Below are 19,369 nucleotides of genomic sequence, written 5' to 3'. Positions count from 1 at the left end.
AACGGCTCCCGGGGGCATCTGTGCGGGGTAGACGGTGCCCGGTGAGCGCCGAAGGAGAAGGGTCAGCCGTGTCTGGGACAGCCTCTGCCCGGTCTACAGGGGCCCGGAGCCCAGGACAGGGCCCTCAGGGTCACGGCTGCAGAGGGCCGCATGTGGGGGGCTGGGGGGAACTTGCACAGGGGACCCCGAGCAGACACCCAGCCCCGGACATTCACGCCCCGTGTCTCGTCCTCTCTCCTGCTCCCCTGCCGCCGCCTCCTGCCTCCCTGGACCTCGTAGGACGCCTACTCGGAAATCGCCTACCTCTTTGCCGAGTTTTTCCGAGACCTGGACATCGTGCCCTCCGACATCATCGCTGGCCTGGTGTTGCTCCGGCAGCGGCAGCGGGCCAAGCGCAACGCCGTGCTGGACGAGGTGAGCACGCGGCCATGCTCAGGCCACCTCCCCGCACCGCCCTCCTCCCGGGCCCTCCCTGCCACCCCTGCTGCCCCCCGGGTTCCGCCCACCCTCTTGGCCCAGGAGGCCACCCTTTGACGTTCCCTCCCCTCCCTTCCCCAGCTCACCCTTCACCACTCATGGCTCTTGCTTGAGTGGCTTCCCTCTGCGGGGCCGCAAGGCTGCCTCCAGGGCCCCAGGGGACGTCTAGTCACAGGGGCCCAATGAAGCATCCAGCCCCACGTTCCAGCCTCTGCGCCTGCCTCTCCGCCCTACCCCAGCCAACACCCCAGTCCTAGCTGGGGTCTCCCGGCATCCCATGCAAAATACGTTTTCTCCCGGCCTGGGCTAGCGACGTCCCAGGGGATTGATGCTTTGGGTGGAAGGGGAGCAACTGGAGATATGAGGAGACCTCAGATCTTGGAAAACTGGCCAGGTCACGGAAGAGCTAGAAACCACATGCCCCTTTGGGCTCTCAGGCCCTGGGGAGGCAGGCAGGGTGCAGAGCTGGGGGCCTAGACCCCTTTCTCAGCCGTGCAGCTGGGCCCGGGGCAGTCACCCTAACGCGCCTGTCTTCCAGGCCAACAATGACATCCTGGCCTTCCTGTCTGGGATGCCGGTGACCAGAAACACCAAGTACCTCGACCTCAAGAACTCGGTGAGTCCGAGCCACCCGCCTCCACCCCGTGCCGGCTCCTCTCCCTCTGCCGGGACGACCCGAGCAGACCACCTGCCCTGGCAGCATTGGGCACACCTGCTCTGCGCGGGTCCCCCCTCAGCCCTCCAGGCGGCCCCCCTTCTCAGTTCACGCCCCCTTCCTCCTGAGTCCCCCCCCCAGCGGCCCCACCCCCACCCCTGCGTCACGCTGGTTCTGCATAAAAGGCCCCTGAATCGGCCTCTCGGTGCTCAGAATGCTTGGTCCTGGCCTCCTGAGATGATAAAGCGCTTCAGGAGGGTGAGCTGTTACTATTATTGCCATGGTTGTTACGGTTACAAAAGGCAGCAGGACACAGCACTTTGCTTTCCAAGCTTTTTTGAGTAGCAGAACCTCTTAAGCGCCTTTAGGAGAAATCCGGTGTGTGTGTCCCAGTAAAGGAGCGCCTCGCCCAGGGCTGAAGCTGCAGCCGGAGGGCCGGCCCTGCCCCAGAAGCAAACCGATCTAGTGTAGCCGTGACCCCTCTGAGTCTGTTCCTGCAGCAGCATAGACGGTGCTGGGCCTGCCTTTCACCCAGAGCCCCGGTGGGGAGGGGATGAGCCATCCTGAGCCCTGTTCCCTGCACGGCGCCAGTGGTGCCAGTCGGGACAGCGTTAGAAAGGATTCATCCTTCACAATCTGAATCCCCTGGAAAAGCCTGTTCTCCATTTGCCCCCGCTCCCCAAAATGGGCATTTGTATCCTTTCTTAAAATAGCCTGTCCTCCCTGGTGGCGCAGTGGCTGAGAGTCCGCCTGCCGATGCAGGGGGACGCGGGTTCGTGCCCCGGTCCGGGAGGATCCCACGTGCCGCGGAGCGGCTGGGCCCGTGAGCCATGGCCGCTGAGCCTGCGCGTCGGAGCCTGTGCTCCGCAGCGGGAGAGGCCACAGCAGTGAGAGGCCCGCGTACCGCAAAAAAAAAAAAAAAGAGCCTGTCCGTAGCATGTGCCCAGAGCAGCCTCCCGGGGCTGCCCAGGCCCGCTCTCACCACGCCCTCTCTCGCCTGTGGGGGGCAGGGGAGGGGCAGCTGAGCCTCCAGGTGCTTTCCTGGAGAGCAGACACCTCGGGGCCCTGATGAAGGTGCTGTTTATCTCACTTCACAAGATGACTAATCACCCTTTTCACCTTTTACAAGGTGACTAATTCCCTCTAAGTGCAGGAGTCCCCAGTGCCTGGGGCACCCGGGACACCGGAAGCCGCTTTGCTGGGATACCTGGGCCTCCTTACCTTCCTGCAGCCGGTCAGGCTGATAACCGCCACCGGCCTCAGACACCAGCTTTCAAACGGGCGCCTTTCTCAGAGATCCCAATCTGCCCAGACGCCCTGACGGTGGGCCACTGGTCTGGTCCCCAGTCCATGTCTCCAGGGCCCGCCCTGCTGCTCTGTGGCCTGGGCAGCCCCCTCTGGAGGGTCCGGACCTCTCAGGGTTAAATCACCCTTCCCGGGGGCCTGATTGCCGAGGTGGGCGATTGTCGCGGTAACCTCCCCCTCTCTTCCCTTTTCGGGAAAACGGGCGAGGAAATCGATCCAGTGCTCTGAGTGCTTTTCTGTCCCCAAATCATTAATTTCTGAGATTGGTGCAATGGGACAGGTCTTAGGAGGATTCGTGCCCTGGTTGCATGGAGATAATTAGGGAAATGCAATTATCTGGAGGAGCTGGTCCTCCAAGGTGGGGGTGGGGGTGGTCTGCAGCCCATTGGGAGGGCAGCTCCTGCCTCCATCATCCATCGAGGGGAGCCCATGGGCCCTGAGGCTACAGGCAGGAAGGGCAGGAGGTGACCGCCCTCTGCCTCTTCTCTTCCAGCAAGAGATGCTCCGCTACAAAGAGGTCTGCTACTACATGCTCTTTGCCCTGGCTGCCTACGGGTGGCCCATGTACCTGATGCGGAAGCCGGCCTGTGGCCTCTGCCAGCTGGCCCGGTCCTGCTCGTGAGTATACCGGCCCGTCCCCCTAGCTAGCGGCATGTGCAGAGGGGCTGTGGTCACGATGCCGGGCCTGCCCATGGGGGGCTCTCCCTAAACGGACTGTACCTGCTACCCCGCCCGCCGCGGCCCGCGTTGCTTCTGTTCCTCACCATCTCTGGGCCTCAGCCTTTCTAGTTCGGTGTTATCCCTGGTTGGGGAAGGGCGTGGGCTTTGGAATCACACGGTATCAGGTTTGAATCCACGCTTTGTCACTGGCAGCCTTGGGCGAGTCAGTCTACCCCTGCAAGCCTCAGTTTCCTTATCTGTAAAATGGGGATGTTTGAGAGGACGAAATGAGACGTTGCCCAGCATCTGGCTGTGCAGCTTACCCCTGTCCCATCTCTCTCCCTGCCCCCTTGACTACTCCCCTCTGCCCGCATCTTCCCTTCTCCCGGCTCCCTTCCTGTGCTCTGCCTTTCTGGAAGAAAGGCCTTTCCCGGTTGAGCCCCAATCCATAGAAGCCTCTGGAAGGGCAGCCAGAAGGCCCTTTGTGAAAGGCTCCAGCCCTCTTCACAGTTGGAGTTGGCAAGGCCTCAGCCGGGTGCCGCCCTTAGCCCACCGCCGGGGGCCGGGGTGGGCTCTGCTTTCCTAAGTGGGCCAGAGGAGGGCTCGGCTCCACGAGGGCCCCTCCCCTTCTTTGGTGTCTCCATGCTCTGCCCGGGCCGGGCAGAAGGAGGACAGCTCCCTGGGCTCCCTGTTCCGGAAAGGCTGGACGCTGGGCGGGCAGCTTCTGTTCCACGACACCACCGCCCTTGGGGCACAAGTAGCCACGCCCTCCTTCAGCGTCCTTTTCGCAGAAAGCTGGACGGCTCTCAGGCCTGTCCTCACCATCCCCCAGCGACTGGCACAGCTGACCAGGGCATCCCCACGCCCCTCCCCGTCTTTGCCAGCCCGCACACTGCTTCTCCCCCAGCATCCTTGGGCGCCCCTGCAGCGGCTGAGAGGCTTCTCCCAATGAGCACTGGGCCAGGAGTCCTGAGACCTGGGCTCCGACAGCCCTGCTCCATTTCTCACTGGCAGAGTGGGGACGTCATTTGTACAGGCAGTGTTCGTCCTGCCCACCTGTGGGGTATTTCAGGAGCCGGGGAGTCACTGGCAGCCTGGGCACTGGAGGGGCTCTGCAGACAGGAGCGAGGCTGCACTTGCAGCAGCTGCTCAATACTGCGGGGAGAGGAAGCAGAAGGACCTCAGACCCCGTGAGGGCTCCGTGAGAGCCCGGTGCCCTGGGGGGCGGAGAAGAGGCAGGCCTGGAGTCCCGGCCTACAGCCAAGGGTGTCAGGATGGAGGCCAGAGGGCCGGGCTCCCTTTTCTGAGTCCCAGCCTGTCCACAGCAGCCCAGAGACCCAGCACTGGCTGGAGGAAGGAGGGCAGCCCACCTGCCTCAGGCCCAGGCCCTTCACCTGGAGTGGTCCTGCCGTCCCACACAGAGCATGGCAGGCCATGCCTGTCTACGGCCCCGCCACCCTGGGGACACCCCACTCGGCTCCAGCCCTGCCCTGGACGTGTGGTCAGTCTCCATGGGCCAAGCGGGTCCTCAGGCTCCCGGGACCTTTGAGCCCCTCAGCGCCCCAGCCTCCTCTAGGCGGGAGTGCTGGCCTCGACGGCGCCGCAGGCCCCTCCCTTCCGGGCTGCTGGCCCCGCTGCTCTCATCGGTTCCCCTGGCTCTCAGGTCACTGACTCAGGGGCAGCCTTCTCCCTGGAGAGAGGTTGGGTCCCTATTGTACGCCAGGTGCTTCCTGCATCTTGGGCCTCTGATCCCACCCCAGCCTTGTAGAGTAGCTATCAGCACCTGCCCACCAGGCCCTCGCGGTCAGGAAGGGCCACCAGAGCAAGGATTCACGCCCGGGTCTCTGTCTCCGAAGACGGCGTACACTTCGGCAGCCACCTGCTCGGTGCTAGAGGGCGGGGCTGAGGTTGGAGAGGGGCCACAGCTGCCTGGAGACGGGAGCCTGGCCCACAGGCCCAGCCCTGTCCCCACTTGGCCCAGCAGTGGCGGGCGAGGGGCGTGGGGGTCTCCCAGAGTCAATGGAGATGGTCGCCCACCCCAAGCCCGGTTGCTTCCGAGACTTGGCTCGACCCTGGGTTTTCTCAGTGAGGCCTCTTCCCATTGAGGGGTGTGTATCAGTCCCTCAGGCGCTGCTCGAGTGAAGACAAACCTCTGTGCATCACCAAGATCTAGGATTCTTAGTATCAATAAAATCTCAGCCGTCAAGCCAAGAAAGCAGGTGGACACAGGTCACATGCTCTCGGGGCTCCAGGGCCCCATCCGTTGGTTGCCGGCCCCCTCTGGTGGCCCGAGGAGCCGCTGCACTCGAGCTGGGTGCCCAGCTCAGCCGCTCAGCCGTTCACTTTGGGGAATCCTGCTATGCCCCTGGTGCTGGGGACGTAACTGTGAACCAGGCAGAGCCAACCCTGCCCCGTGGAGCCCACCGCCTGGTGGCAAGGCACAGACAAGGAAATGCAGCCCATTGGAGCACGTCAGCGCTTTGGAGAAAAATGAGGCTGTCTGTGCTGTCAGGCTAGGCAGGGGCAAGCTATGTCAGATGAGGTGGCCCAGGCGGCGGACCTCCCATAGCATAACATTTGAGCAGAGGCCTGAAGGACTGAGGGATCTGGCCACACACAAACCACGAGAAGAATGTTCCAGGCAGAGGGAACCACGGTGCAAAGAGGCTGAGGCAGGAATATGGCCAACGCCTCCGAGGGGAGTCGGAGGCAACAGGCCAGAGGACCAGGGCCGGATGGGGCAGGGCCCTCGGCCCTTGCAAGGACTCTGGCCTTTATACTGGACAGGAAGGGCAGCATTGGAGGGTGTTGAGAGCAGTGACGTGGCTTGACGTATATCTTAAAGGGTCACTCTGGCAGCCATGTTGAGAACGTAAGGGGCGAGTATAAATGAGGGAGACCAGTCAGGAGGCCCCTGTGACACTCCAAGGCAGGGATAAGGTGGCTTGGAGCAGGGTAGGGGGTGGCGGCGAGGGCAAGCGTTCTGAGTCCAGATCTGAATTTGAAGGCAGAGCCAGCGGACGTGCTGACGGACTGGTGTGGGATGTGAGGTGGGGTGAGGACCCGATGGCGATGGTGCCGAGCGTGGGGCTGAGCTGCGGAACACAGGGGGCGGGGCCTCGGGGACTGGGGCCTGGAAAGGTTGCAATCCTGTGGGACATCTGGGAGGAGGTGTTGCACAGGCAGTTGAATGTGAGCAGGTCTCTGGGGCTTAGTGGCGCGTAGGTGGTATTTAAAGCCCAAGACTGGATGAGGCCCCAGGAGCGAGTGTTGCTGGAGAGAAGAGGAGCTCCAGGGCTGACCTCTGGGTCCTCAGTGAGAGGACGGGTGCAAGGAGGCTGCCCCGAGGGAGAAGCAGCCCAGGAGAGAGGGTGCCTCCAGCCGAACGGGGAGAGCGTTTCAAGGGGGAGGGCGAGTCCCACTGGGTCTTGTGCTGCCGAGAAGCCGAGTAAGATGAGGGCTGGGCCCGGCCCGGGCCGGTGGAGCTTTGCAGGGGAGGCCTTGGAGAGGGCGTACGGCTGCAAGAACCAGTTCCAGAGAGGATGGGGGAGACCGCTGCTCCGTCGGGGTCCCTGGCTCTGAGCCCTCTGCCACCCGCCCAGGTGCTGCTTGTGTCCCACACGGCCCCGGTTTGCCCCTGGAGTGACCATCGAGGAAGACAACTGCTGCGGCTGCAACGCCATCGCCATCCGGCGCCACTTCCTGGACGAGAACATGACCGCGGTGGACATCGTCTACACCTCCTGCCATGATGCGGTGAGGGACTGGGGCGGGCTTGCCAGGCTGGTGCAGTGTCCCGCCAGCCTCGGTCCTCCACAGGCCACAGGAGGCAGGCAGCGCTGCGGCCTGGAGAGTGTACGCCGTCCCCCTCAGCCGCAGGAGCCCTGGGCTTGGCTGGCACGGCTGGCCGAAGCCTCCAGGCCTCCCCTCGCTGGGCAGACCAGAGATGGGCCGCCCCCTTCTCCCCACGTCCTGGCCTGCATCCACTCCGGGGCTAGGAAGTGGACCCCAACCCCGCACCCGGCACTGGGGCTTCCTGGCCCCAGCCTTTGGGGGAAGGAATTGAGAGGGAAGAAGCCGGAGGCACTGGGGAGGGAGCAGCCCCTCAGGACTGAGCAGGCAGGACGGCAGCACTCAGGGCACCCGGGTCAGTGGAAGTAGGAAGGCCGGGTAGGCTGTGTGCCGGGTTGGGAGGGACCTACTGTGGCCCTTGCAGGCGTCAGGGGCCCAGTGGCCAGTGGAGCCAGATTCCCGGGCCCTGAAGGAGACCGGCTTCAGTCACTTGCCCAAATCTGCCTCCACCCTGGGGGCCGTTCAGGCTCATGCGCCGCCCTTCTCCTAGGTCTATGAAACCCCCTTCTACGTGGCGGTGGACCACGACAAGAAGAAGGTGGTGATCAGCATCCGGGGAACCCTGTCCCCCAAGGTACGCTGCCCAGTGACCCAGCCCACCCTGTGGACCCCCTCACAGCCCCCGAGGGTGCCCGCCTCCTTTTTCCCGTTCTCAGTCCCACCCCTCACCGTCCTCTCTCCCCACAAGGACGCCCTGACAGACCTGACCGGTGACGCCGAGCGCCTCCCTGTGGAGGGGCACCATGGCACCTGGCTGGGACACAAGGTACCCCTCCCCGTGGGCTCCCCCGGCGGCCCCTGGCCTTCTCCTCTCCGCTGCCAGCACGCAGGCCTGTCCTGTTGGGGTGGGGGCTCCTCCGGGGTCACTGGGCTCACCAGGAGAGACTGGTCAGAGAGGTGCGGATTCGTCTGGAAAGTCCACTGCCCCCCACTTGCCAGGACCCCCACAGCCCTGCCCGGCGCAGATCCTGTCCCACAAGAGCTCAAGGAGGCAACTGGGAAGAGATCTCCCTGGTTCCTATTAGGCACACCATCCCCGTGAGCCTCAGTTTTCTCATCTGTGAAATGGAAATGATGTGATTTACGTGTCCACCAGCGCCCCCAGCCAGCTTGTCGTGAGGACCAAAGGGGGAGATGGGAGGGACAGGGTTAGTGAGCTTCACATCCCTGTGGTTTTGCTGGTCCCTGACAGGCCTCCCTCCCTCCCTGTGACGCCCACCTCTGTTCCTCCTCACCCAGGGAATGGTCCTCTCCGCTGAGTACATCAAAAAGAAGCTGGAGCAGGAGATGGTCCTGTCCCAGGCCTTCGGGCGAGACCTGGTGAGGCGTTTTCCATGCCATGAGCCCTTGCCACACCCAGCGCGCCCTCCCCCAGGGCAACAGACTGGGGACAGGACAGGTGAATGATGGAGCCTTCCCTGCAGGCCAGGCTCCTACACTCTCCTTCCATCCCTGGCTCCCAGCCCCCTCCTCACTTGCTCAGTCCCTCCCACCCCCTCTGGCCCTTTCTTCTTTTGTACCAGCTCCTCTTGAACACCCCTGCTCAGCCCCACGCAGTTGTGAGCACCCGCTCGGTGCCAGGCACTGGAGGCTAAAGATGGCTCAGTTCTGGGGCTTCCAAAATGTTGAGCAGAATGAACATAGAACATAATTGCAGAACAGATAGAAGGGGTGCTGCTCTGGTTGAGGGCGATCTGGGCCTGCCCACTGCCCATTCCTCCCTGTGCAGGCAGGCAGCTCCTGAGGTGCTCCTAACTGCCCTTCCCAAAGCCAAGCAGTCCCTGGCCTCAGGAGACCCCAGTCTAGTGGTTGGGGCACAGGGATGGGAGCAGGTGACCAAAGGATTATAATAGAGTGTAATCATTATAGTTAAAGGTCTATCCCAGGTGCAGATGCAGTATCTAGGAGGGAGCAAGCCTCTCCTGGAAAATCAGGAAGGGCTTCTCCAAGGAGGTAACCTCTGTGCAAGGTTTTGAAGGATGAATAGGAGTTTGTTATATAGTCTCCCCAAGAAGTTGGTCTGTGGGGGCCTAGCTTGGCCCTTCCTCTGCCCCAGCAGCCACACAGCACAGACATGATCCCAGGACTCTGGGAAGCCCCCTCTGCCTCCCTGGTGTCACCTTGGCAGGCAGCGGGGCAGGACTCTCAGGGCTTTTCTCGGTCCCCAGGGCCGCGGAACCAAACACTACGGCCTGATAGTGGTGGGCCACTCCCTGGGCGCAGGCACCGCTGCCATCCTCTCCTTCCTCCTGCGACCCCAGTACCCGACCCTCAAGTGCTTTGCCTACTCCCCGCCAGGGGGCCTGCTGAGGTGAGCAGTCTGGGGCCTCAGACTTGGCTGGGGGCAACTGGTGGACAGCGCTGGGAGCTGGCTTGGTCAGGGGGCTAGACTGGGCAGTCTGGGTTCCAATCATAAGGGAACCCGGGAACGGCCTGGAGAGTGGAGGCGGGGGTTCTGGCAAAAGCCAGGTGGACCCTGGGATCTAGCCCCAGCAAAGCCTTGCCGACGGGATAGGCGGGCAGGGAGCAGGCAGCCCCGCTCCCCAGAGGGTCTTGGAGTGCTGGAGCTGAGCCCGCTCGGGAACACCGCGCCCCTCCCCTGCCCTGGCACCCCCTCGGCTTCCCTTGCAGCGAGGACGCCATGGAGTATTCCAAGGAGTTTGTGACAGCTGTGGTCCTGGGCAAAGACCTTGTCCCCAGGCAAGTCGCTCCCTCGCTCCACCTGCCTGGCCTGGGCTGTTCTGCCACTCGGGGCCTCACCCAGGTGCCCCGTCTCTCTCACTCAAATTCCCACCTCCTCGAGGGACCCCCAGAATCCCCCCAACTCAGGTGTCCAGGGTGAGAGGGCAAGGTCGGCCCACCCTGCCTGGCCTCCCCTTCCTGGCTGGGCCCTGCCGAGCTGCAGGCTCCTCACCCGCCCCGTGACCCTGATGGCCTGGTCTCCTTGTTCCCGGGAGCCCTGCTGCCCCTCACCCCGCTCGTCTCCCCGTCCTGGGCCAGCTCAGGCTGACGGCCCGACGGCTTCCTTCTCCAGGATCGGCCTCTCCCAGCTGGAAGGCTTCCGCAGACAGCTCCTGGACGTCCTGCAGCGAAGCACGAAGCCCAAAGTGAGCTCACTCCCCTCCCTGCCGCCGGGGCGCCCTGGGCTCTGGGCTCCCCGTTGGTCTTCTGCCCCACCTGCCCCTCGGCCCCCTCGCCACGTGAGGCCAGGCTGGAGTACGGTTGATGTCCTGGGGACCTCAAGCCATCAGGCCCTCAGCACCTCCGAGCTCACGCCATCCGCCCCCTACCTGTCCTTGTGCAGATGGGAGAACGGAGGCCCGGGGTGGGCAAGGGACTTGCTTTTGCTCACACAGCAAGTCGTAACGCAGTCAGGACTGGAACCGAGGGCTCCTAAGTCCTGACTCCTGCGGCACAGAGCTGCCTGCAGTCGGGACAGAGCAGTCCCGAGGTCAGTGCTCCGAGTGTGACGGGAAGGCCTCCTCCAAAGCCCACCGCGATCCCCAGGCTCAGGGAGGCTGGAGGTCGCCGGGGGAGGGGCTCTGGGGGCAGTTGGTTCCGGTTTTCCCTGCGGCTGAGAGGAGAGGACCAGCCCTCCCTAACCCCTCCTCAGGCCTGCAGAGGACACTGGGGGCTCTTCCTGTAACGTGGCCTTCAGCGTTCCAGGCTGGGGGTGGGCACGCTGCAACCAGGCGCCCTGAGGCGGGCAGGGGGTGGCCGGCCAGGCCCAGCAGGGCCTCTGTGCCCCCAGGCCCGCCCCCACCCCATTCACCCTCTCGGCCCAGTTGGGACTGTTCCCAGCCTCGGTGCCCGTGACCGTCTGGCAGGCAGGGCACCAGGTGCCGGGGTGAGCGGGCAACGAAGGCACAGGAGGAGCCTAAGGACATGGGACTGCTCCACTCAGACCCAGTCCTGGGTGCCTGGGTGCTTGTCAGGCCCAGGAGGCAAGTGGCGGGGAGCCGCCCCCATGTGGCCGGGCCCGGTGGGTGCAGCTGGACTGAGCTTCAGGGTCTGTTCTGCCTCTGACTTATGAGACGACCTAGAGCAAGGGGCCTGTTTCCCCTCTGCTAGATGAGCGGCTGACTGGTGTTGCAGCCCTGAAGTTCAGCCCTTCCACGTCATCTGTCCTCGGCACCTTTTTGGCCATCGTGGCCGCTGGACACCTCAGCCCCCGCCTCTCCACTGGGCGCTGCCCTTCCCTCTGCCCCGCGGCCATCCCAGCTCCCCACCGTCACCTGTGAGCTCTCCTGAGCACCCCCTGCCCACCCGGGCAGCGCCACTCAGCTCCATCCCCCTCTTCTCCCTGTCCCCACAGTGGCGAATCATTGTAGGGGCCACAAAATGCATCCCCAAGTCGGAGCTGCCCGAGGAGCTGGAGGTGACCACCCTGGCCAGCACGCGGCTCTGGACACACCCCAGTGACCTGACCATCGCCCTGTCCGCCAGCACCCCTCTCTACCCCCCCGGCCGTATCATCCACGTGGTCCACAACCACCCAGCGGAACAGTGCTGGTAGGTGCTGCCCACGCCCTGGTCAGCTGGGACGTGGCGGCATCCAGGGCAGGGGAGTGGAGGGTGGGGCCGGCCTTCATTCTGTCACCCTTGGGGCGTAGGTGCAGAGGCTGGTGACGGTGGCCCAGGGCGCCCACAGCAGGGTTGCCCCAGCCTCGGGCCCTGGAAGTGCAACGACAGGCCAGTCCAGAGCAGGACTCCAGGCTCCTCTCTTGACGGTCCCGGTCTTCGTCCCCAGTGTCACCCTTCCCTAGTGTCCCCCAGGACAGCTGTCCCCACTCGCATCCGTTTAAAAGCGGACGCCCTGGAGGGTCACCCTAAAGCCCTGGCCAAGCTCACGCCTCAGTTGTCACTTGGCATCGCGGCTGGGATGAGCTGGTAGACAGCTGGCAGGGGCAGGAGAGAGACCAGGAGAGGGCGGGTACAGCGACCTCTCCCACCTCACCCCCCCCCACCCCTTCCCACACTCTCAGAGGGTTGGGCTGCCTCCTCGACAAACAAACGGCTTGCGCCGGGACCCTCCCTGGGGTGGAGCAGGTGTGGCCCAGGCCACAGGCAGGTGACAGCTCAAGGTCAGGCTTTCCAGCTCCACGTGGCATAAACGTTCCTGGCTGCGGAGGGCTGGTGGCGAGGGCTGAGGTGAGGCAGAAGCAAGGAGCCCGGGGACACAGCCCTGCTGGTCCAGCCGGGCAGGGCGTCTCCAAGGCCCCCCCACCCCCACCAAGCCAGGGCAGAGAGCAGGGCCAGGGGCCTGCGGGCCAAGGCCAGGCTGCCCCCCACCCGCCAGCTTCCCTCTGGCCCCTGTGCCCCTCAGCTGCTGCGAGCAAGAGGAGCCCACGTACTTTGCCATCTGGGGCGACAACAAGGCCTTCAACGAGGTGATCATCTCGCCGGCCATGCTGCACGAGCACCTCCCCTACGTGGTCATGGAGGGGCTCAACAAGGTGAGCCCCACGGCGCCTGGCTGGCTGGGTCTCTGTCCCCGTGTTACTCACAAGGGTGCGACGCTCCCTGGACACTCAGTGGGCCAGGGAGCCCACTCGTTTCCTGGGCTCCACACCCGCCTCTGTCCACACCACCGTGTGGTCCCATGGTGGGTAGGGGCTAGGAGACACCCAGGAACCTGTCCCTGAGGCAGGCTGAGCTCAAACCCTGAAGGCCACCTGGCACTTGGCGGACGCGTGGCCAAGCAGGGGCAGCCTTGGCCATTGCCCGGCCATGGAAGGGCCGACCACAGGGTAGGAAAAGTCCAACCTGTCCCATCTGTGCGGTGGGTGAGGCACGATCACAGGGCCTGGCCTCGACCTTCCCGGAGGAGCCGGGCCCCGTGTGGGGAGGAGAGCAGGCCCGGCTGACCCCATGAAGCTCTGCTGGGCCTGAGAGGCCTGGCCTGCTGCCCTGCCTCCACACGTGATTGTCACCCCTCCGCCGCCACCAGCTTCCCCGTCCCGTTCCCAGGTGCTGGAGAACTACAACAAGGGGAAGACGGCCCTGCTCTCTGCTGCGAAGGTCATGGTGAGCCCCACGGAGGTGGACCTGACTCCGGAGCTCATCTTCCAGCAGCAGCCGCTGCCCACGGGACCACCTGTGCCCGCCGGGCTGGCCCTGGAGCTGCCCGCCGCAGACCACCGAAACAGCAGTGTCAGGTGAGCGCCGTCGCCCCGCAGCCCCGCCCCAGAGGGTGTGTGCGGTGGCCACGCGCGTGCTTTCAGCGCGCGAATGCCTGTGCACGTGTGCATTCTGTGTACGCGCCGGGCCCTCGTGTGTTCACGCCACTCTGCACACGTGCACGGGAGGGATTGAACTTGCCTCCACTGCTCGGGGTCTCTCCTGCTCTGCCCCCACTGTCCCCCAGCCCGCCACCACTGAAGCCCATGTGGGCTAGTAGCCATCTAGGGACCACAAACACACAGATTCACTCCTAGCTGTTTAGACCCAAACAGATGGACATCCAGGCACTTACGCGCACGCACGTATTAAAGCTGACACGTGTATATACGTGTGTTCACAAATAGTAGCTCTAAGTGCACAGAGCCCCATACAGACAGACTCACGTATAGAACACACACCAAGACAGAGGCCAAGACGCTTGGACACAAGGACACGCTTGTGTGGGCAGCCATGTGTGTAAATGGTGGATGCACCTGTACCCAGACCCAGCCTCTCAAATACATGGGCCGACTGACGTACAGACGCCTAACATGCAGGCTGCACGCAGAAACACAGGCGTGTACACGCTTCCAGACGCAAACATACCCCACATTCACACGCACTCCTTTGGGGGTTGGGCTCTGAGGCCGTGGCTCCTGGGGTGGGTGGGGATCCTCCTGCCTCTCTGGGACCCTTCCCGCCCAGGTCCTGGGTCCAGGTTACAGATCTGGCCTAGAGGCCGCTAAAGAAGGCGGTGGCTGCTTCTTGGCCCTTGGTGGGGACACCTGGACTTCTCTCCCTATCTCACAAGCATTTCCCATAGCGGCTGCATGACCAGATGGGGGAGCCAGTGTCCGTTCGCAGCTGCAGTGACTGCTGCGTCCCCCACCCTGGCCCTTCACTCACTCCCTGCAGGCCGGTGTGCGGAGACAAGGGGCTCCAGGGCCCCATCCAGCAGAGGGCTACACCCCATGGGAGAGGTGGGAGGAACCCCCGGGTGAGGAGGGAAGTGATAGGAGCTCAGGAAGGGGCCCAGGGGTGTGCTGGCCCGGGGGTGGGGTTGAACCCAGCGGGGGCGGCTCTGGGCCATGCTCTCTCCCTCCCTACCTTCCCTCCTTCCCTCTCTACCCTTCCACCTCTGCCTCCAGTGACCTGGGGCAGCCAATCTCTCTGGGCCTCAGTCTCCAGGTGGGTACAGCGACGTCGGTGCAGTGATGGGCACCAGTGCAGGCCCCCGGCCCCCTCTCCCCAGCTCAGCTCTGCATCGACTCTCTTGTCTTCTATCTTGGGGTCTGGTTTTTAAAAAGGAGGGCTCCCTGTCCCCAGACTGTTCAACCACTTTCCCCTCCTCCCCCTCCCCAAGCTCCCTCCCACTGGGGAACTAGGGGTGGGCCCCCACCCCGCTGAGTCTCACCCCTCCCTACCCCCTCAGGAGCAAGTCCCAGTCTGAGATGAGCCTGGAGGGCTTCTCGGAGGGGCAGCTGCTGTCCCCTGTGGCCGCGGCAACCCGCCAGGACCCAGTGGAGCTGCTGCTGCTGTCCACCCAGGAGCGGCTGGCGGCCGAGCTGCAGGCGCGGCGGGCGCCGCTGGCCACCATGGAGAGCCTCTCGGACACGGAGTCGCTGTACAGCTTCGACTCGCGCCGCTCCTCCGGCTTCCGCAGCATCCGCGGCTCGCCCAGCCTCCACGCCGTGCTGGAGCGCGACGAGGGCCACCTCTTCTACATCGACCCCGCCATCCCCGAGGAGAACCCATCCCTGAGCTCGCGCACCGAGCTGCTGGCGGCCGACAGCCTGTCCAAGCACTCGCAGGACACGCAGCCCCTGGAGGCCACCCTGGGCAGCGGGGGCATCACCCCCGAGCGGCCCCCCAGCGCAGCCGCCCACGACGAGCTGGAAGAAGGGGGTGGCGGCGGGGCAGCCCCCCGCAGCGGGGAGCTGGCGCTGCACGACGGGCGCCTGGGGGACTCGCCCAGCCCTCAGGTGCTGGAGTTCGCCGAGTTCATCGACAGCCTCTTCAACCTGGACAGCAAGAGCAGCTCTTTCCAGGACCTCTACTGCATGGTGGTGCCCGAGAGCCCCACCAGCGACTACGCCGAGGGCCCAAAGTCCCCCAGCCAGCAAGAGATCCTGCTCCGCGCCCAGTTCGAGCCCAACCTGGTGCCCAAGCCCCCAAGGCTCTTCGCTGGCTCGGCCGACCCTTCCTCGGGCATCTCGTTGTCGCCCTCCTTCCCACTCAGCTCCTCGGGCGAGCTCATGGACCTGACGCCCACGGGCCTCAGCAGCCAGGAGTGTCTGGCAGTGGACAAGATCCGGACTTCCACCCCCACCGGCCACGGGGCCAGCCCCGCCAAGCAGGATGACCTGGTCATCTCGGCACGCTAGCACCCCAGGAGTTGCTGCCCGCTGAGGCCCGGGCCAGAGCAGGCGGCTCCTCAGGCTTCTGGTGGCTGCCCCCCAGGCCGGGCAGCTTTGAGGAGAGGCCCCCACGGGGCCAGTGTAGCCTCAGGCATTGGGCATTGCTGCTGAGCTGGGGGTCCGCATCCCTACCTCAGCTTTGGAACCCCCAGAGCCAAGGCAGCTGGGATCTGGGCCCTCCAGATAGGGAATGACGGGGAGGGGCGTGGAGCAGGGAGAAGCCTGGGGCAGCCTGCCAGGTGGACAGGGCAACACTCCGCCCTCTCAGCCTGAGTGCCCCCCACAGGGCCATCCTGGTACCTCCCATTCCGGGACAGGCCATGAGTACGCTGACTCCCCGTCACTGCCCTCTGGCTGCTCTCCCAGGATGGAAATGGAGAGCGGCCCCCTCCCCACGTATTCTCATCTGTGGTCCAGGCTGGCATCTGCCCTGGCCACCCCCAGATCTGGTGCCTGCTGGCCAGCCCCCTGGGGTGACCCCCCCACCAAGGTGGCCCGCAGTGCTGTGTATGTTTACAGAAGCTGCTGGGCTGGGCTCAGGATGTGTCCTGGGCTTGCAGGCCCCCGACCCCCGCTGCAATCACGTGTTTAGTAGCCCTCTTCTGGGCAGGCAGGCACCAGCCTCCACAGGGCCCAAGGCAGCCATGGGGCCTGGAGGGGCCTCCAGGAGGGTGTGGTCAGGGCCGTCCCTTCTCTGCCTGATATCCCTCATGCTGATCCCTCTGTCGATGGGTCCTGGGTGCCCAGGCGCGCCCCGTTACTTCCTGGCCTGCCTTCTACCCCCGGGGATCCTGGCCACTCAAAGGGTGGAGGGCACAGGTGTGACCACCCCTGCCTGCAGAGTCAGTGCCCTGGAGGGAAGGAGGGCCCCACCAAACCCCCTTTTAATCACCTCCCCCCAGGCCTAGGCACGCCAGGCCCTGGGCTCTGCAGCCAAACACGCCTCCACTCTGCACAGCTGCCCCTCCCCGCTGGCCTGGGCTCTCTGCTGGGAGCGGGCCTCTCTTCCCTCCCACCCACAATGTCCTGTTGGCACTAAGTAGAGCCTGGCGTGGGGTATTGTGGGAGCCGGCTAGAGACCCAGGAGGGCCAGGGGCCCTGGGGCCATCCCAGTTTAGCCTGAGGCCTCCACAGCCCACACTTGGGAGGGTTCCTTCCCTGCTGGCTTGGAGAAGCAGCGGGGAAGTGGAGCCCCTGCCTGTCGGCAGAGGCAGAGCGGGGAGGGGGCGCATGCCAGCGCGGGGCGTGTGTGTGCATGTGCATGAGTGTGTGCCGAGGAAGGGGCTGCTGGGGCACCCTCCCCGCCCCGCCCGCTCTGCCTGCCTGCTGCCCCTCCCAGCCTGCCAAGAAAACAGGCAGCAAACATGACGGGCACCGCGCGGCGGGGGCCGTGGGACGAGCTCGGCTTCGGACACGGCCCGTCCCCCTCGTCTCGCCGGCTGCTCTGACCCCTGGTTTGGAAACCTGGTGTGTGCCGAGGCGTTGACCGCCCGCTTGTGCCTTCATTTCCTTGGAGGCAAGGTCCCACGACTCTGGGCCCGCCCATGGCCTCCCTGGGTTGGCTAGGCTCCCCTGACCAAGACCCCCGTCTCGTGATCACTGGTACCTGGGACCCCTGCCCACCCTGACACATGGGGACAGAGACCTGGGAGCTGGGCCTCCCTCACCCTCTGCGACTCCCAAACTTCATCAGCCCCATCAGGCTTCTGCCCCTGCTGGGCCCACCCACTTTTCCCGCAGAATCAAGACGGAATCAGTGTCTCTTAAAGTTTAAAAAAAAAAGACAAATCATAAATCAGAGTAAAGTTCCAACAAGCACCCCAGCCCGTAGCAGGGAGACTTGGGGTCTGGCCTTTTTTTTTTTTTTTTTTTTTTTTTTTTTTTTGCGGTACGCGGGCCTCTCACTGCTGTGGTCCCTCCCGTTGCGGAGCACAGGCTCCGGACGCGCAGGCTCAGCGGCCATGGCTCACGGGCCCAGCCGCTCCGTGGCATGTGGGATCTTCCCGGACCGGGGCACGAACCCGTGTCCCCTGCACCGGCAGGTGGACTCTCAACCACTGCGCCACCAGAGAAGCCCAGGGGTCTGGCCTTTTAACTCCTCCTCCACCAGGGTGGGCCTGGGATCTCTGAGGGGGCGTGGTGCCCACCCATGCCCAGGGCTGAGCCATCAGGGACAGACCCCCCACCCCCAGGGCTGCAGCCGCACAGGGTTACAGGCTTGGGGCTGGGGCAGGCTCGGACTCAGCCCTGGATGCTCCAGGGTCGGCCCACATCTCACCCGCCCCCTCCCCGCCTCTCCCCTGCAGGGTGGGCCTGCTGCGTCTCTCTCCCTTCCTCTGCACACCACACTTGGGGGGTCTGAGCCACCCCCCTCAGCCCAGCTCGGCTCAGACCGACCCCCACTCTGTCCCCCAGACCTGCAGCACAAGGTTTCCCGGCCGTACGCTGGCCTATCCTCCCAGGGGCCCGGGCGACCTCCATATGCAATCGGTAGTGAGCCCCTGGGCCCCGCAGACACTCATGCACTGTACGTGCCATTCTCCCATGACTTTTTTTGTACTTAATGTATGAAAGATGCAAACTAATATTGCTGTAAAAAGGAGAGACAAATTAATATAGCTTATTCTATAAATATATCTGTATATAAAAGTTTTCTGTATATTGTATAGAGCTGTGTATAAACTGGATGGAGAAGCACACTGGCCGCCTTGAGTGACCTCTCTTCCCCGCAGGTGGGGTGGAGGCTGGGTCTGAGTGGCAGAGTGGCGGGAGGGGACCTCTGAGGTTGGCTGTCACCGCTGTCGATGCCCTGGTCCAGGACCACACTCTGAGTCACAGTGAGAGACCAGAAGACCCTCAGAGCCCCATTTGAATGGGGGGCAGCTCCTTGTTGAGCCCTACCTGCATGAGGTACGTGCCAGGGGCTCCATCTGGCCTCATTAGGGCCTTGAAAGGCGGGGCTTCTTAGCCCCTTCTCCCTGAGGGGTCTGGGGCTCCGAGAGGGTAAGTAAACTGCCCAAGACCACAGAGGTAGTGATGGGGTACCAGGCAGGTCTGACAGTGCCCACCCCTTCCCCCCAGTGCTGAGAGCCAGGGTGGGGTGAGGGCACTAAAACTCCCTGGCTGGGTCGCAGTGGAATGCAGAGCCCACTGGAAGTCTTTGCTGAGGGCTTCTCTAGGAGGGTGCGAAAGACCTGGCCAGGCCCAGGGCACCCCAGGGACACCCTCCCAGCCTGGCCCCGGGACAGGGAGGCCTGGGGAGTGGCTGCAAGGCCACGGTGGGCAGGCAGCTGGGCCTCCAGCCAGCCCCATGCCCAGGCCTGCCCCCTCCTCGCAGCAGATGGCGTTGTTCCTCTAGCCAGTCCCGACGGGACCTGCAGCGTGCAGCCCAGGCACTGACCCAGCCAAGTTGTGACCGGACCTTGACCTTCCCCTCCCCACACTGCCCACCCTCCCAGCCCTGAGTCCAGAGTGGGGAGTTGGAGGGGATGATAGAACAGTTCTGTCTTCACCTAGGCCTCTTTGAATGGAAGAAACGGAGGCTACATAAGGGTGGAAACTTGCTCAAGGTCACTCAAGCCTGGGGACAGAGCTAGGACAAGAATCCAGGCCTCCAGGCCAGGACTCCGGCCTCCACCCTCGCCTCATGGTTTTCAGAGGTTCTTCACACCCTGTAGTCTCATTTGGTGTGCATATCATCCTATCTAATTAGTGGAGCAGAAGAAGCTGAGGACCAGAGAGGTTCTGTGACTTGCCTAAGGTCACACAGCCAGAGCGAGGAATGGGAAGGGCCCCTCGTGAGGAGCAATTCCAGGAAGGGCTGGAGCAGCGCTCTGCCTCC

At 64.1% G+C, this 19,369-nt stretch overlaps 1 protein-coding gene across 11 annotated transcripts in view; it reads left to right on the top strand.

The window, feature by feature from the left end:
- DAGLA (diacylglycerol lipase alpha) overlaps nucleotides 1-17,419 on the top strand; it is a 61,955-nt gene extending 44,536 nt beyond the window's left edge. For 10 of the 11 annotated variants that reach the window (XM_060158994.1, XM_060158988.1, XM_060158996.1 and 7 more), the window contains 14 exons: nucleotides 280-414; nucleotides 1,016-1,093; nucleotides 2,931-3,055; nucleotides 6,700-6,853; nucleotides 7,440-7,523; nucleotides 7,638-7,715; nucleotides 8,189-8,269; nucleotides 9,118-9,260; nucleotides 9,581-9,649; nucleotides 9,984-10,056; nucleotides 11,265-11,461; nucleotides 12,276-12,405; nucleotides 12,920-13,107; nucleotides 14,544-17,419. In XM_060158994.1, the coding sequence (XP_060014977.1) occupies nucleotides 280-414; nucleotides 1,016-1,093; nucleotides 2,931-3,055; nucleotides 6,700-6,853; nucleotides 7,440-7,523; nucleotides 7,638-7,715; nucleotides 8,189-8,269; nucleotides 9,118-9,260; nucleotides 9,581-9,649; nucleotides 9,984-10,056; nucleotides 11,265-11,461; nucleotides 12,276-12,405; nucleotides 12,920-13,107; nucleotides 14,544-15,495 (2,487 nt within the window). In that variant the 3' untranslated portion in view covers nucleotides 15,496-17,419. The remainder of the gene's footprint in view (nucleotides 1-279; nucleotides 415-1,015; nucleotides 1,094-2,930; nucleotides 3,056-6,699; nucleotides 6,854-7,439; nucleotides 7,524-7,637; nucleotides 7,716-8,188; nucleotides 8,270-9,117; nucleotides 9,261-9,580; nucleotides 9,650-9,983; nucleotides 10,057-11,264; nucleotides 11,462-12,275; nucleotides 12,406-12,919; nucleotides 13,108-14,543) is intronic. The other variant, XM_060158997.1, reaches the window with a different exon arrangement.
- The last annotated feature ends 1,950 nt before the right edge of the window (nucleotides 17,420-19,369 follow it).

This window comes from Lagenorhynchus albirostris, chromosome 9 (assembly GCF_949774975.1).
Source record: "Lagenorhynchus albirostris chromosome 9, mLagAlb1.1, whole genome shotgun sequence".
In the NCBI taxonomy this organism is placed as follows: Eukaryota; Metazoa; Chordata; class Mammalia; order Artiodactyla; family Delphinidae; genus Lagenorhynchus; species Lagenorhynchus albirostris.
This window is presented reverse-complemented; position numbering and strand designations above follow the sequence as displayed.